At 41.5% G+C, this 17,174-nt stretch overlaps 1 protein-coding gene across 1 annotated transcript; it reads right to left on the minus strand.

Moving 5' to 3' along the window:
• Positions 1-105: 105 nt before the first annotated feature.
• LOC108047120 (chromatin assembly factor 1 subunit A-B) lies at positions 106-4,302 on the minus strand. The gene is made up of 3 exons (XM_017127202.1): positions 1,884-4,302; positions 1,650-1,819; positions 106-1,587 (listed from the first exon to the last, which is right to left on the minus strand). The coding sequence occupies exons 1-3, from the start codon at positions 4,195-4,197 to the stop codon at positions 451-453; spliced, it is 3,621 nt and encodes a 1,206-aa protein (XP_016982691.1). The 5' UTR covers positions 4,198-4,302; the 3' UTR covers positions 106-450.
• Between the last annotated feature and the right edge of the window lie 12,872 nt (positions 4,303-17,174).

The following is a 17,174-nucleotide window of genomic DNA, read 5'->3' on the forward strand; positions in this document are numbered from 1 at the left end:
TTAAATGTGTACTCCAAATTTCGCCTCTTTCAAACTCTTTGCCATACATATGTGCCGCACGGCTTGCCGAAAAGATCCCACTCTTAGCCCAAAATTGCCATCAAATAAAAGATTACAAGATAATGTTTTATTGCATATATACTATATATGTATAGATGGTTCATTGAAAAAGTCGAAACGTATCGTGTTAATTACAGTTTGTGAGTACTTGTTTCGCTGAACCACTTAACAGATCTACAGATGAGTTGGTGGATGCGGGTGGGCAGGATGATGAGGATGGGGGTGAGGAGGACATACAAGTCAAACGTACATCGGAACATTAAAAATTTAAATCAACTTACTAGCGAATCTACCGAAAAAAAAATGTGTGAATACTTTGACCACACGCCTACTAGAAGGCAGACCCACAAAACCAGGGGCAGTACACTATTTTGAGAGTTTATTTTAGGCCTAATCCGAGAGCATCACCACATCCTCGCTGACGGCGGGCGGCGGCTTCTCCTGCTTCTTCTCCTTGGCCTCGTTCTGGCGTCGCAGAAACTGGCTGATCAGCTTGTTCTTGGTGGCCGAGTGAATCGGCTGGTCCCTCGCCACGGACATGATCAGGGTGGCCCGCTTCTTGGCGCCCTGACTCGCCGGAGTGGTCTGTCCAGTGGTGGGCGTTGTGGCAGCCGCTTTAGCAGGCGCTGTCACAACGGGCGAGATGGTGGTCTCCGCGTCCGCTGGCGGACTCTGCTCGTGCTGCGGTGCATCCGCGCCCTCGTTCACCTTGGGCGTCAGCGTGTAGTCCCATTGATTCTGCAGCGGGAGCTCCGGCAGCTGGTACTTCTGCAGCAGTTCGGCGGGCACCACCCAGCAGAGCCGCTTCTTCGGTTTCTTGGTCTTCTTGGCGCTGCTGGCACTGGAGGCCACATCGGGTGTGCCCAGCTCAACGGTCTTCCAGCTGGCCAGCTCGTCGAACTTCTCGCGCACCACCGTCTTCGAGGGCAGCAGCGGTTGATTGGACTCGGCGGCCGTGTGGTTTCTCAGGTACTCTAAATACTCGTTGATCAGGAACGCCTTCGAGTTCCGGTTGCCGTGGGTCAGGCGCACCAGCTGCTGCATGAGGCGCTCGTCCAGCTGCAGCGGCACGGGCTGCTCTGGCGGCTGATCCTCGCGCTCCGGTTCGGCTGGAGGTTCCAGACTAAGCGGCTCCAGCTGCCAGCAGGCGTACATGTCGATGGTATGGGCGAAGATCGCCGGGAACAGCTGCGACTTGTTGCCGTTCTCGTCCAGCCAAACGGGGCCCAGCAGGCGTGGCTTGATCTTCTTCGTCTGCTTCTTCATCTCCTGGGCGAACTCCTGCTGCAGCACCTGCAGCTTGGCCTGCTGCGCCTCCCGCGTGTGTCCGTCGTCCATCCCCTCGTCGCCGTCGTTCTGCAGCTCCTCGTCGCTGAGATGGCCGTGCGGCACGTACCACTCGTTGTACTCCTCCTCGGACTCCTCCTCCGACTCGCGCTCCTTCTCGTCCTCGCTGGCGCTGAGCGACTCGCCCGGCTCCTCCTCCTCCCACTCGCAGTCGGAGTCCAGTTCGTAGTCGAAGTGCAGCTGTGGAAGAAGGTTATTGGTTTTTGTGGTCAGATGTTTGGGCTTGAGAGCGTAATCCTCACCTTATCCTGGGCCAGTGGACGACGAGCGGAGATGCTGGCGCTCTTTTTGCGCCAGGTGCCGTAGTACGCCGGCCTTCGGTTGTCCGCAAACTGCAGATACTTGGCCCGCATCCTAGCCAGCAGCTTGGGCTGCTCCTCCAAGATAGGCAGTCCTGCAGTGGAGAGGTCATCTGGGTTGATGGCAGTGCAAACGGATCAGTTGTGAAAAAAGAATAAAATCACGGAGAGACCCACCTATCACTTGGACCTCGTCTTCGTCCTCCTCGTCCTTGGTGCGTCTTTGGAGTCTGGCATCGCGCAGCATCTTCAGCGGCTCCCGTCGCCCGCTGCTCAGTTCGCTGAGGTAGAGATGAGCCCGATTGGGAGGCTTCCTCCGCCCTATGTCCTCTTCTTCGTCCTCCTCCTCGTCGTCTTCATCGTCCTCGTCCCGGCGCCTAAAGAGACCGTCCAGCTGGGAGCGCTGCTCCTGGCCGATCGAGGTGCGCACGATCGGGGCCAGCAGCATGTCGTCCTTGATCTGGAAGGGTCGGAAGGCCAGCGTCTGACTGCTGGCCTTGGAGCTGTCGCAGCTGCTTTGCTCGTGCTCCAGATAGGATGTGTTGTTGGATCCGCCGCCGGCCTTGGGCTGCTTGGGCACAAAGAACTTGGTGAAGGACTCGGCGGCGCGCTTCTTCTTCTGCTCCGCCTCCTCGCGCTCCTGCTCCTTCTTGCGGCGCTCCTCGTCCCTTTTGCGCTGCACCTCCTCCTTGGCCTCGTTGCGCTTGCGCTTCTCCTCGTTCTTGGAGTCCACCTCCGCCTGCCGCTTGCGCTCCTTCTCCTCCTTCTCCGTCTTTCTCAGCTGCTCCTTCTGGTCCTTCTCCAGCTTCCGCTGCTGCTCTTTCTCGTCGCGCTCCTGCTTCTTCTGCTGCTCGCGCTGCTCCTTCTCCTGCTGCTTCAGGCGCCGCTCCTCCGCCAGTTTTTGCTCCTTCTCCTCGCGAACCTTTTTCCTTCGCTCCAGGAGTCTTTGCTGCTTGGGAGTGAGCGTCTTCGGGGCATCGGAGGCCTCCGGGAGACTCTTCCTGAGCAGATGACCGTCCTTTTGCGCAGAGGTTCTGCCTGCGGCCGGGGTGTCCGTGTCCACATCCATCTCGTGGTCGCTGCTGGAGCTGTCGCCTTCGCTGCTGGAGAGGATCACCGAGATCTCGGCGGCTTCGGGTGAATCCTTGTCTGATTTGTCGAGAGCCGAAGGCTCTTCTTTCTTGGTTTTCTCTTGGGCCTTGCTGACTTTCTCATTTTCTACAGTTTGTGTCTCAGCTTTCTTGGCCGCATCCTTTTTCTGGGTATTTTTGGCACTTGCTGGCACAACGATCTTCTCGTTCGTTTCTTCTTTTTGATTTTTTGCGGGAGCAAGCTCTTCTTTTTGGTTCTTTACAGGTGCGTCTTCTTTCTCTTTCTGCGACTTTGTTGTGCCGGCTTTCGTTTCATCTTTCTTGATATTTTTTGCTGGTTTTGATTCCTCCTTCTTGGATTTTCCTATAGTTTTGGCTGTTTCCTTCTCGGGGGTTTCTTTCGGCTTGGAATCCTCGGCGACTGATTGTTCTTTCTTCTTGCTCTTCTCTGTTGCCTTTGTCTCTGGCTTCTCTTTCTTGCTGGTTTCCACTTTTTTGGCCATAAAGAGATCTATCGTGGACTGATCGTTCTTCTTGTTCTGCTCTGCGGTCTTGGGTTCTTCCTTGGCTTTCTTTGCCGCCTCCTTGGGCTCCTCCTGCTTCTCGGACTTCTTCTCCTCCTTCTCTTCCTGTTTCTTGGCTTTGGCGCTCTTTTCTGGGGATTGATCGACCGCCTTCTGTACTTTCTGCTTCTTTTGCGGGTTCAGCTCCTCCGATAAAACTTCTATATCATCGCTGGACTCGCTGCCCGTCTTGCCCGCATCCGTGGCCGGAGTATCCGCCGATTCCTCGGACTTCTTCAGGGATTTCCTGCGCTTGGATCGTTTGCCGACCAATGGCAGCTTGATTTGTATGGGCGCTGGAGAGGCTTTCTTCATCTCCGGCTTCTTGGGCTTCGGCTTGATCTCCTTGACCTCCACCACCACCACATCTTCCTCCTTCTCTTTCTCTGCCGCCATCTCCTCGCCGTCATCGTCAACCAGCTCGATGACATCCTCCGCCAGGGAATCCACATCCATGGCCGCGGTCTTGACCTTCTTGGTGGCTATGGAGCTGCCCACGTCCAGGTTCTCCTTGCTGTTCGAACGGCGCAGTTGCCCCGCGGAGCAGCCGGTGCCCTCCGGTGGCGACTCGTCGCCGTACGAGAGCTTTCGCTTGCGGGGAGCGGGCTCATCGTCGTCCAGGATCACAGTGACGGGGGCGGCGGCGGAGGAGGATGCGGATGATGGGGCGGAGGCGGAGGCAGTGGTCCCTGGTCCACCGCCTGGCGTTAGCAACTTGAAAGGCAGACGCGTCTGCACGAATTTCTTGCCACCGCTGGCCGTCTTCTCCGCGGACTTCGCCACGGCGGCATCCTTCGTCCTGGCGCTGCTCGGGGTCTTCACAATGCCGGCGGGCATTCTGCTGTTGTCCTACTATGTCCTGCGGCTCGCTTTTCCCCAGCAAATCCTTCAATTGTTTTTAGACGACAAAAAAAGGCGCTGAAAACACACTAGCGATGGCAGTTGTGGGCGCGGAATGGCGCCAATAGATTAGCCACGATCTATCGGCATCATATGGCGCACCAGTGCTGGTAAGGGGCTAAAAAGGTAAGGAACTCGTATTAAAAAACAATGCAGTTCACGTCTTCATCTGGAAATAATGCCTGCATGAATTTATTGATCTATTCTATTAACCATTTTATATTCTTTACTTTTTCAATCAAATCATGAGAAGCGATCAAACTTTTGGATGCCAACATTGTTCTAATCGCAACATTATGACTGATTAGGACATCTGATTAGATGTGATCGCTTTAAACTGGGAAGTCTTAGTGCAGACTCAACCCATGGTATGGAACTTTGATAACGGCTTAGCACAACTTGATTACAAACTAATCGTTATAAAATTTCCAATCCATTGATATTCACAGAAAAAAAATCTTACAAATATATTTTCACAAAAAATCACGAGGGTACCCCTTAGGAAAAATCTTTTGGCCAAAATCTGGAAAAATCACATACATTTTTCAGTTTTTTAATCAAAACCCTTGGAAATAATGGTCGGATCTTGGAATGTCATACCTCGTTGAATTCGTTACTAAATTTCCAATCGAATGGTATACTCAGCTCAAAAATTTTATTTTGGGCCATATTTGGAAAAAAATCAAGTGTTACCCCTTATCAAAAATGCGAAAATCGGTCAAAAAATGAAATTTACTAAAACCTCCTGGAATCGATTGTGTAGGCTGTCAGCTACACAGAACAGTCATTCTTTTCGCTGTAAGTCTTATTTTGGCAAAGCTACAACAAAATCCATAGAAAAACAGCTCGTTTTTTTAGTTTTTTATCGCTCAAAAAATAAAATTTACCAAGTCAGCCTGGACTTGATTGTATAGATTCTCTTGTTATGTTCACAAAAAATTTACTAGTTTTGTGTAGTTTTTAGTAAGTCAAACTTCATCAAAATATATTACCGTGTTTATAGTAAAAATACTATCTTTTATAGTTTATATGGTAGTTTAAGGACACAAAATTAAATCTCCCGCCTAAAAGCCCGAAAATACAATCCCAATTAAAACAAAATTATATTTTATATATATATATAATAATTTTTATTTAAAATCATGCTTACAATAAGTACTTAATGGTTTAATCTGTAGATAAAATAATTGCTATGTGTTTATATCTTAAATACTTAAGATAATCTAATGGTAACTATATACTAAAACATGAAATACTCTTTTCTATTAGAAACTAGCTTATTATTAATTTTAGGTATGTATTTTAGTTTTAGTAATAAGGTAAAGGAAATATGAAATTTATTTATTTATCAGTACTTGTAAGTGAGCGCCTTCGTTGGTGAGATGTAAAACAAGGAGACGACGCCTGGCAAGTCCGTGAAAATCCTGAAGACGACACTGCAACCCGGCGAAATTATCCAACTTCCTTGCCAATGGTGATCCTGATCTTCCAGCCGCATTCCTGTGTTTTCGTTTTTAATTTAGACATATTGATTCTTAAATTATATATTTCAAATAAAGATTTTTATGACAACTAATTATGCACAACTTTTACTGTGGGTGGGACCTACTAATTGATAGATCTTTCATCTTTTGTTTATAGTTTCTTTAACTATATTCGTCTTAAAACTGTAATAGCTTTCATAATTAATAAGGCCATTACCCCTTAGTGTTGACTGTGGTCTCAAATTTATCATTGACAATGTTCTGCTCTGACCTTTGAAAAATGTTTTTTGAATTCGTCATAATATTTCCAATTGGCTGCCATTCCAAAAAGTACTATCCTCCTGGAATCGATTGTGTCATTCTATTTGCTGTGCGGCTTATTTTGGAAAAGCTACAACAAAAAAACCCAGAAAAAACAGCGCATTTTTCAGTTTTTTAATCAAAACCCTTGGAAATAATGGTCAGGTCTTGGAATGTCATACCTCGTTGAATTCGTTACAAAATTTCCAATCGAATGGTATTCTCAGCTAAAAAATTTTATTTTGGGCCATATTTGGAAAAAAATCAAGTGTTACCCCTTATCAAAAATGCGCAAATCGGTCAAAAAATGAAATTTACTAAAACCTTCTGGAATCGATTGTGTAGGCTGTCAGCTGCACAGAACAGTCATTCTTTTCGCTGTGCGTCTTATTTTGGAAAAGCTACAATGAAAAAACCCTTAAAAATGTGTTTTAAATATATGTTTTTGATGGCCAAAATCCAGAAAAAAAACGTCTCATTTTTTCAGTTTTTCAATCAAAACCCTGGGAAATAGTGGTCAGATCTTGGAATGTCATGCCTCGTTGAATTCGTTACTAAATTTCCAATGGAATGGTATACTCAGCTCAAAAATTTTATTTTGGGCCATATTTGGAAAAAAATCAAGTGTTATGCGAAAAAATGCGAAAATCGGTCAAAAAATGAAATTTGGAAAAACCTCCTGGAATCGATTGTGTAGGTTGTCAGCTACACAGAACAGTCATTCTTTTCGCTGTAAGTCTTATTTTGGAAAAGCTAGAACAAAAAAACCCTTAACCCTTTTAATAGCCAAAATCCAGAAAAAACAGGTATTTTTTCAGTTTTTCAATCAAAACACTTGGAAATAATGGTCAGATCGTGGAATGTCATACCTCGTTGAATTCGTTATAAAAATTCCTATCAAGTGGCATTCACAGCTAAAAAATTTTATTTTTTGATAAAAATCATAAGGGTACCCTTTAAAAAAATATTTTGGCCAAGATCGGGAAAAAAAAAATATTCAAATCAACCTGGAATCGGTAGTTTAGACTGCAAAAAATCGTAATTTATTTGTTGTGCGTCGTGTGTTTTAATTGAGCACAGAACAGTCCATGTACAATATATTTTTGTATAGCCAAAATAATGGTAACGCTAGGTCAGCATTATATGAATCTTTTATAATAAGGTCCCTTTAATATTTCCGTAAGCTATCAGAATGATTAAGTTCGTCGTTTTTGTTACCTTTCGATGCAGCTGACTGATGATAATTGTTTACTTAGTTAAATGTGGCATTTTTACTAATCCCGGATAAGTGGAAAAATGCTTGCGGCCAACCGCGTTCCCAGTTTTCCCAACCCCTGACCCCTGACCCCTTTCCACCTGCCGCTTCCCGAATCGGTTGACATGGTGACCCCGAATGAACCGAGATCCCGCCTCCGGCTTCCATTCCTTGCGCCATGGAATACATTCATTTAATTACAATTTGTTTCAATGGGCAGACACGCACACACTTCAAAGCAGTGCAGATTGGGGATTTTAAGCACACATATGTATATGTATAAGTTTGCAATTGAAGCCGATGCACTGGAACTTCACCAAAGCATAATAATTATAAGAGAAAAACCATAAAAACAAAGAAGTTTTATTGTTATCATTTGCACGACAAAATAACAATCGGAACGAGAAAGTACCAATTCAAGAACTAAACACAAAAAACAAGCCTTCGATCTGTCAATTATTTGTTATGGAAGGAATTTGAATTAAAAATTCCATGATTTAAAAAAAAGTGAGTTGTGCTTACTTTTACTAATTATTGTGAAGATGTTTGCATACTATTTGTTCCCATTATTTTGAACATAATAATAATAATGTTTCCCTATGTTTGTATATGATAAACAATGTAAGGATCACTGTGTTAACTAAAAATCATATCTCTGGCAAGTTTTTGTATATGAGTCATTTTGTAAGTTAAAGTATTATTATTTGGCAGGGAAATCTTGCTTTTACAAAGCCTAATACTTAGACTGCAGTAGTGATAAATTTGAACAAGTGAATGTAAAATCAGCGGATTGGAAGGGGTCAGTACGCTACCCATTTAACTGGGCTGCAGATCTTGGCCACTAATACCGACATGTGCAACGCCCACGAGTGCAGACAAAGATACAAAACACACAGATACAAATTGCGGTCGCCGCCTGTGGCTTTCGGAAAAGGGGGCGGCGAAATAGACACGATGAAGTGGGTTGGACATGTGGCATATTATTCGCATTGCCCGGGATTTACCATCGCCATATCGACTCCTTTAATAATGATAATAATAATGCCGCATCGATTCCGCTGGGACTTTTGGCCCGTGTTCCCCGGATGAGACGGGGCGTAAAATGGGAATTCGGTCATGCGTGTGAACGGGTGCGGTGCGCCGCCCTTCCCGTTAATACAAAATCTATTAGCGCTCACCAAACACCCCCTCCCCCTGCGGGGGTGGCGCTGGGCAGGGGCGGGCCTCTAGGGGGGGGGCTAGCATCCCCTTTGACGACGCGAAAAGAGGCCAAACACTTTGAACATTTTGTAAACAGATTCTGCTTTGATTCAAAAACGGTTTCGTGTTACAAAAATTGCACTATGATCAGTGGTTTTTGTTTTACAGCTTAGCCACTTTATCTTTTTATTTTTATATGCCGAATAGAATGATTGTTTAATTTAAAGTAAACAAAAGTTAGCTCTCCCAAAAAAGTTATTATGAATATACAATTTCTTAAAAAAACAGTCTGTGTATATAAAAACTTCATTACATAGTTATGCGTACTTCCATTTTTAGATTAGTTTTTATAAATGCTTTGATATTTCCTATAAAAGAAACTCCTTTTTATGATGGATGTAGATCGTCGGTGTGATTTAATTTTTAAAATGAATTTTCATTTTCGAAATAATGTTGGAGAGTCAACATTTAATTAATAAAATAAATTAGGATTAGCTTTATTTGAGAGATTATTTCGTCACTTGCACAAGTGATAATTGAGCTAAGTAAACCCTGCTTTAATTTAATGGTGATAGCTTACCCTGTTCTGATACTGTTTTTAATTTGAGTGTATGGCTGGTGTGGATGGAACATCAACTAGAAGCTAAAACCGGAGCGCAGTGCAATGGACGAAAGAAAGCGCAGACAGGCGAGGTGAAATTAGAGACCTGTTGGCGTGAAGCGTGTTTGACACGACTGTCAGACTGACAGACTGACGGAATGGCGAACTGACAGACTAATGGAATGACGAACTGACAGACTGAAGGACACTACCAAAAGAAAGACAGTATGCCATAGTCCGGTATTTTACAAACAACAAAGACAAACTTGTAGAAAACTTGTCCTGTGGTGACAAATCTAATAAGAAAGAAAAAAACCTAACAAGATGTAATATATTTCAGTTTTTAAAAGTCAAAAAATTTTCTAAACGACCATACAAATGCAGATTTCTAAAAAAAAAAGAAACTGCTTAAATAAAGGATACGTGTTGGTTAATAAAAACATATACTTTCTAATTTATTTCTATATTTATTTCACATATCTTTTAAATTTATTTAGCATAACAAACTATGCCAGCAAACATAATACAAATAACATAATAATAATCATTTTTATTGCGAAACTTGATCCATTTTTATCTCTTATGCTACAAATACTACTTACCTTCCTCCTCTTTTAAATTGTTTACTTTTTTGGGAACAACCAGACCACCATGTTCCGCACATCAATCGCATCTTGTATTGCATTTAAGTAATTGGAGGGTAAAATGTGTTTCCAATTTGTTGTACCAATGCTAGCTAGCATTTTCCCCCTATTTTTCTTTCTCTCTGTTCTTACTTATTGAAACACTAAGAACAACATTTTGTTTTTAAACCTATAATGGTAAAAAAATCATTGTAGGTATTTAAGTTCCTAAATAAATGGCATATAAGATCTATTGCAATTAAAAATATATTAAACCTTTATGAAAAAAGTTTTGTTAAAAATTTTAAAGCAATCCATAAATCTATTTTTCTAATCTTTTTTTTGAGTGGATAGCGGTAAGTGTAACAGTGAGCGGGAAAAGTAACCGGCAACGGCAACAAGATTGAAAAAGTATTGAATTACATTTATACAACATTTGGTTGAATAGCTTCTGTCAGGGGGTGGTGGGTGGTGGGAGTGGCTGATGGGCGGTGGGCGGTGGGCGGTGGGCGGTCGAGTGTTGCGGTTTGAGTTTCCTTTTGTTGGCACGGTGGGTGGTTTTTGGGTGGGGTTGGCGATTAACGTGAATGCCCCTCCTGCGGCCACTCACCACCTCATTTTCTTTCTCTGTATATTTGTGGCTTCCTTGGGTGTCTGCTTAAAATACACCGCACCGTACATTCTGATAATATATTATGCTTAACTATTAAATATATTTTAATCTTTTGTACGATAAAAACGATATTCTTTTAAAGTGATTTTCAAATAGGTTTTATATATCTTTAAGTAAATAAAACCTGCTTTAAGTAAAATAACAAGAATTCTGAAAAGTGAATAGTTTCATTTAATAAAGTAAGTTATAATCTTTAACACATACATTTTAAGGACTACATAAATGATAATCGAAGAAGAATCTAATACTTTTAATGATTTCAAATTCAATAGCAAATGAAAAAACCAATTCTTGCAAAATGTTATATTTGTTTACTGTGTATAAAAGGGAACAGGGAATATCGAAACGGAACAGAAGTGAAGTGGGCCGAAGGTCGATTCCCGCAGGAATCGTTGTGAAAATTCATTAGTTGCCCATTTTTATGCTATTTTATTTCAATATAAAAGACGCACGCATGCATGCATTTAGTTTTCCATTCTTTCGCCACTACTGCCCCCTCCCCTCCCCACCCCATCTGCCACTCCCTCCTCCGCCGCCACTGCTTTATTATGCCATTTGACGCAGCGGACACGCATTAAAATTGTAACAGCCAGAAAGGAAAGGGAATGACAGCGGCCCAGGGGCGGGGGCGGTGGTCCGAAAGGGGGCGGGGCGGCCAGGTAGTTGCGACAACCTGAGAAAGTGACAGATAGTGCTGCCGAATCTCATCAACATTTTGGCCAAATCAAGGAGAAAATGAAGGCTAAAAGGCTATAGGTAATGACAGTTTGTAGTTTACTCCTTACTAAATTGCATATTTATAATATTTTAATGATATGCGTAATATTTCAGAGCTATGATAATTTTTCCTTTTTTTTTTTTACAGAATACTGCTTTGCTACTCAAATTTATCACGAATTTCTTGTTTTTTATTTGTATGTTCCGGGATCTTCAAGTTAAACTCAGAAAATCTTATAAAATCACTTTGATATTCTGTCTGTTTTTTAGTTTAATTACTAGTCAATAATTGTAAACTATTTTCTTTAAAAATAGCCAACTGAGCAACACTGCAGGTGTGCGATAGAGAGGAAAGTTGAGTTGGAGAAAGGGACGGAGATCGGGATCGCCTTTGGTTTGACACACTTGCCTTGGGCAACTTCCTTCGGAACAATGGCACTTTTGTTCAGCCCGGGATCGGATCTTTTCCGGACTTTGATTTCCACGAACACGTATTTCCCACACTTTTCACTTTTCACTGTTCCCCTCGTTGCCCACGATTTTTCTCTCTTTCATTCGATTCCATTTCGGATCTTTTGTGGAGATCGAACCTGTCGATCGGTGATCATAAATAGCTGTCAGATTCAATTCCGCTTCCAGTGCACAGGAAATAATAAGGTATATTTTTATTTTATTCAAGATGAATTTGTCTTGATACACATTTGTTTATGGGTGAACGCGAAAGGCAACTAATGAGTGGTAAGAGGTACTACCTTGAAATAGCAGTAGAATTTAGAAATTTCTTCAAGTATATTACAGTTTTACAAATTGAAAGATATATGCTTTTTCTCTTTATGTATTTTTCTGGCGTATTTTATTTTTTTTAGATATTCTGTAAGCTCTATTGCAACAAATTAGCTTGATTCAGCCTCTAAAATTTCGATCGTGATCTGGCACATTTAGTGTCGTTCCCCGGGCTTCCGATTTGTTTCTCCGATTTTGAAGAGTCATTCTGCGGCGACTTCTACAAGTCATCCGCACAAATTGAGAAAAGCTGCCAGTCATTTTCAGTGGGGACTTATCAATTTCTGTAGCACAGCTTTGGGAGCAAAAGATTTAAGATTCGGGGGTTACTTACTGCAGGTACTTTTGGATCTATAAAATCTTAGCTATTGGTGAGTTGTACTAAAGTAGAATAAAGATTCTTTAGGAACGACCAGTAAATACCTGTAAATTATTTGGGAATAAATAAAACTTAATAGGCATTTAAAATAAATAAACAAGAATATGCTATGAGTAATTTATAAATCAAAAGGCCACAGTTAGCATTTAAAATCGTTAATTTATCAAACCTTAATAAAATAAATCCCAAAGTTACCTACAGATAATGACTTCCTAAAAGGATATTAATGTCAATTATCTTTAATTATGTACTTAATTAAATTTTAAAACAGAACTTCATTCGTGTCAAAATAAAACTCCCCAATGATTGAATAATTTTTATTTTACAGGTGGTTCAGAGTTCAGATCCCACGGATCAAAGCCAATTTGCATGCTTCATTAACGAGCGCAAAAAAGGATGCCGCCCACTGCGGCTACTTCATTAAAGATCGGTTCGCACAATTCAGAGATTTCGAAATTCGGCAATCGAACAATTCGGCAATTGAACAATTGGAGTAAAGATAATTGAGCCAGAGTTCCGATTCCCTTTTTTTTTGCACTATTTATTGTCGGCTTCTTTCAAAACAAACTCCTTGCAAACGAGAAGAAGCAGTTTGATGGGCATAACGAAATTTTTGTTTTGATTTCGATTTGAAATTTGTTTTGAGAGTGGAATTGCAGCAACAAAGGAAACGGGAGCGGGAAACGGGGGATGGGAAAATGAGGAAAATGTGAAAAAAATGGGAAAAGGCCACAGGAAGTCAAAGTGTCAGGCTCAGAGGCTCGGAGATTTTTCTATTTATTTGTTGCTGCCGCTGCTATTTGTCATCATTGTTGTCGTGTAGGATCGCCGGATCGAGGCGGAAACGCGGCTAATTTGCACCCCTGCCCCCGGCTCGCTTTTCCATTTTCCCCCTGCATTTTCCTTGCTCAGTTCGCTGCCTCTTCCCCGCCCCCTCAGCCGACTGTGCAAAATTATTAATTTACGAGCTGTCAACAGTTATTGTTCGGCCAGCCCCGTGTTTACATCCACACAAAAAGCGACAACCCAGCATATTTAGAGAAAAAGAGAGAGAGAGACAGAGAGAGATGGCGAGAATAGGGCAGGGCTGCGAGGAAAGAGACGGCAGATAGGGCTTAAAACGCCAGCAGTACTGGTACTGCCTCAAAGTAGGAACATTTAGAACATATTCCCCCGCACGATTCTATTAATACAAAAATCGAAAAATCTCGATAAATTTTTCTGGATTTTTGAGAAAATATTTTTTCTAAGGGGTATCCTTATCATTTTTTTTTGAAAAATAAATTTTTTTAGCTGTGAACGCCATTTGATTGGAAATTTTATAACGAATTCAATACATTCCAACATTCGACCACTATTTCCCAGGGTTTTGATGAAAAAACTGAAAAATTGTGCTGATTTTTCGTGGTTTTGGCCAAAACATTTTTCCTAAGGGGTATCCTCATGATTTTTAAAATTGTTTTGCTGTCAATGCCACTTTATGACGTTTGAACTAAGTTATCCATGATTTGGTAAAACTCAAACTAAATATTTATCTTTAGTTAGATATTATTTCTAGTTAGTATTGAAATATTGGTTTCTGTGAGAGATCAATACTTACGAGGTGCCTTTTGTTTTATCTGCTACCGTTGTTTGTATCGTTTTTTCTTTACTGCCTTCCTAATACCTTTGAAAAATTTTGTGGTATTTACTCCTCACCGCCCTCTGTTCCCTAGTAAATATCTTGGGGCAATTATTCTCGATTAGCCAGCGTGATGATATTGACATTTTCGGCCTCTTCCCCCTTTTTTCCACCTGGTTCTACGCAATTAACGCCGTGACTTGGCGGCTCGATCGCTTTAAGTTGGTAAAAAGTGACGATCGGCGGTCATTAGGGCGCTAATTAAATCAAGTGCCTGGAGGGTTTTCCTTTTTTTCGACTGCGTCATTGTTGGGACAATGGCTGAGCAATTAGCCAGACTCCGGTTTTCATTCTCCAGTTCTCCGATTCCCCGATTTCCGACTTAACCAGGGGCCAACGCACTGCCTTTTTACAGATCTTCCAAACAAATGGAAAACTTTTCTTTGCCCTCCATCAACCATTTTGTTTTTTTGGCCACAAAAACTACGACTAAGAATAAATATATTTATAAAAATATATATATCTAAGTGACTTATGTCAAATGATTGACTTTAAGAAATACCTTTTAATAGTTTCGATGCCAAGTAATTAATTTATTTAATCACAATGTAATACAATAACAGTTCGGCTTATTTCAAGTTATTTAAACAAGCTATATTTCGCCATTAAAAAACCCTGGCGTTATAATAAGAACTATTAATAAGCTTAGCTAAATTATGTTATAACTATATTAAGACTATACATATATTTCATTTGAGAATACTTATTTACCGAACTTATCTTCGTCCTGCACATATTTTGCCCTTCCATTGGGTTTAGAATAATAATAATTAGATTATTGCAACAGTCTCCTGGAGTGCGCTTAATCCTTTAGCGATCCTTCACTTGATCCTCTCGCCGCGGCTTAAACCGTGGCACTATCGCGAATCCTGCGGTAATCACGCGTGGTAAGCTCCTTCCTCATCCGCCGGCTGATCGGCGGCTTAATCGCTTATCGCATATAGCATATCGCAAATAGCATATAGCATATCGCATTGGGCCCGAATTCCCACCGAGTAATCCGCCAGTGAAGTGATCCGGACAAGTCTGGGCCCGCTCGTCGCTATCCCATCTCTCCGATAAAAACGGGCCAAATGGGAACTGGAAAATGGGAAACGGAAAATGGAAGCACTAAGCTCTTGGGCAAACTGCAGGGTGAACAAAAAAGATCCGAGGAGCGACCCAAGGAAAATCGCCGCCAAATGCCAAAGACAAATATATGGGAGTGTTTTCGCGATGGGGAAGCCAACTTTTTAGCCCGGCACAGGTGCCACTTGCTCCCATTCGCGCCGCCACACTAAATATATATGTATGTGCATATATATCTATAGATATATATATATCTATATATGTATATGGCGAAAGTACGTATAGTCCTTGTCAATTGTTTGGCATTGTTTTCCAACTCGGGAGACTCGGCGACCACTCGACACGGCGCACAATTGTCCTTGTTTCCGATACCCTGTCGTCGGTTGGTTATTCCGAGGGGGCTATATGTGATACTACTTGCCTAAATTATAAATTATACGAATTTTTTATTAGATTATCTCAATAGCAAACTGTTCCTACATACAAATTGTACATATATTTGTGATGTTTAACAAAAAGGATCTTTAAAAATATGAAATATTAATGTTAGTATAGATTAAAACATTAAATTTAATTGATTTAGTAATCGTTTTTGGGTTTTAACTTAAGTTTAAAGTAGAAACAATATTATTATTAACTTCTGGTATTGAAAAAACAAGTAAAATCGATAATATTGTTTTATTTTTTATAAAATACAAAATAAATGAAGAGGACAACAGGGTGTTTTTTCCAGGGTATTCTGCAATTCAATCAACTTCTGCCTTTATTTGTTTCCTTAGGCAGCCAACAAAGCTCGTCGCTTGGCACTCGAGCGTTCTTCGTTCGAGTGGCAGTTCTGGCATCTAAATGAGCAATTCATGAGTTTGTTGGCAACCCTACTTGAGGGTAGTCGCATCCTTTGCGGCAGCTCCTCCTTGGCAAAAAAAAAACGTAGAAAAAAAACTCAACGAGGAACTTTTCTTTGCCGCCCCCTTTTCGGGCATTATTTTGTCGCCGCCTTTTGTGCCGCTCGTTTGGTTATTGAGCCCGTCATTATGCTGCTTATTATTATTATATTTTTATTGTACTTGTGTTTTTTAATAATCAACCGACTTGACTCGCCCACTCACCCAGGCCACTCGCCCACATGCGTGCAAAAAGTCATTCATTTTATTTACACACATCAAACACACAGTCCTCACCCCTTTTTTCACCCTCACGATTTACAGTGGTACCAAACATCGATTAATTGCTGATTTTGATTGAATTTTGTTTATAGAAAATAATGTTATAAGTTGAGGAAGAGCTCTACTAGCTTTAATCTGCATTTTTGTGTCTGATATATGATGATAAAATTTAATCGTTATCTGGTAATTAATTATACAACTCTCACAGACAGATAAATTTATTTAAAAATAAACTTAAATATATTAGATATTAATAGATGTAAGCAAAATATATATATCGCCTTTATTGATAGATAAATGAATATTAAACAATGTCATAGATCTGCAATATAGATAAGTTTCTCCAAGTCACTTTAGCTTTATAAAGGGTTTTAATAGTTACACCCATGGTGCAAGGCATCCACCGCCTTTAATTTTCCCGCTGATGCATAAAACCCGGGTGCGGTTTTTACACTCCAAATATTCAATTACGCCGCGGGCGGTCTTCACCGGGTCCGGTTTTGCGGGTCGCCCTTGTTGCCGATTATTGCCCGAATCAGAATCTGAATCTCAATCCGAATCGGAATAAAAATCAAAAGGAGGCGGAGTCTGAGGCGGAGAGGCAGGAGGAGAAGGGACAGAGTCGTAGAGTTCTGTTGACACTTGAGCTCAGGCGGTGGTATTTAATATGCGGCTCAACATTCTTTTCAATTCGCCGAGTATTTTTTCCCTCGCTCGCCAACTCCTTTTTTTAAAACCTCCTTCTCTTTTGGCGACTGCTGTGAAAATGAAAATCGCCCGCCGACAAACGACAAACGTCAAGTGTCAGAAGGCAAAAGGCGAAAGACGGGAGGTCCACATTCGGGTTCGAATTCGGGAATACCTTGGAAAACGATACACAAAGTAGATCACTCGAAATATGATAATTTAATTATATTTTTTTTTAATTTGGCTTGAATCCGATTTTATGTCAAACGAAATGGTTAAAAATAATCTAATTTAAGT

Source organism: Drosophila rhopaloa, unplaced genomic scaffold (assembly GCF_018152115.1).
Source record: "Drosophila rhopaloa isolate 14029-0021.01 unplaced genomic scaffold, ASM1815211v1 contig_3, whole genome shotgun sequence".
NCBI classification, from domain to species: Eukaryota; Metazoa; Arthropoda; class Insecta; order Diptera; family Drosophilidae; genus Drosophila; species Drosophila rhopaloa.

Coding starts and splice junctions, on each gene's coding strand:
- LOC108047120 (XM_017127202.1), bottom strand. CDS start 4,197: ATGCCCGCCGGCATTGTGAAGACCCCGAGCAGCGCCAGGACGAAGGAT. Junction 1,820..1,883: donor AGACGAGGTCCAAGTGATAG/GTGGGTCTCTCC, acceptor CCATCAACCCAG/ATGACCTCTCCACTGCAGGA. Junction 1,588..1,649: donor GTCCACTGGCCCAGGATAAG/GTGAGGATTACG, acceptor CTTCTTCCACAG/CTGCACTTCGACTACGAACT.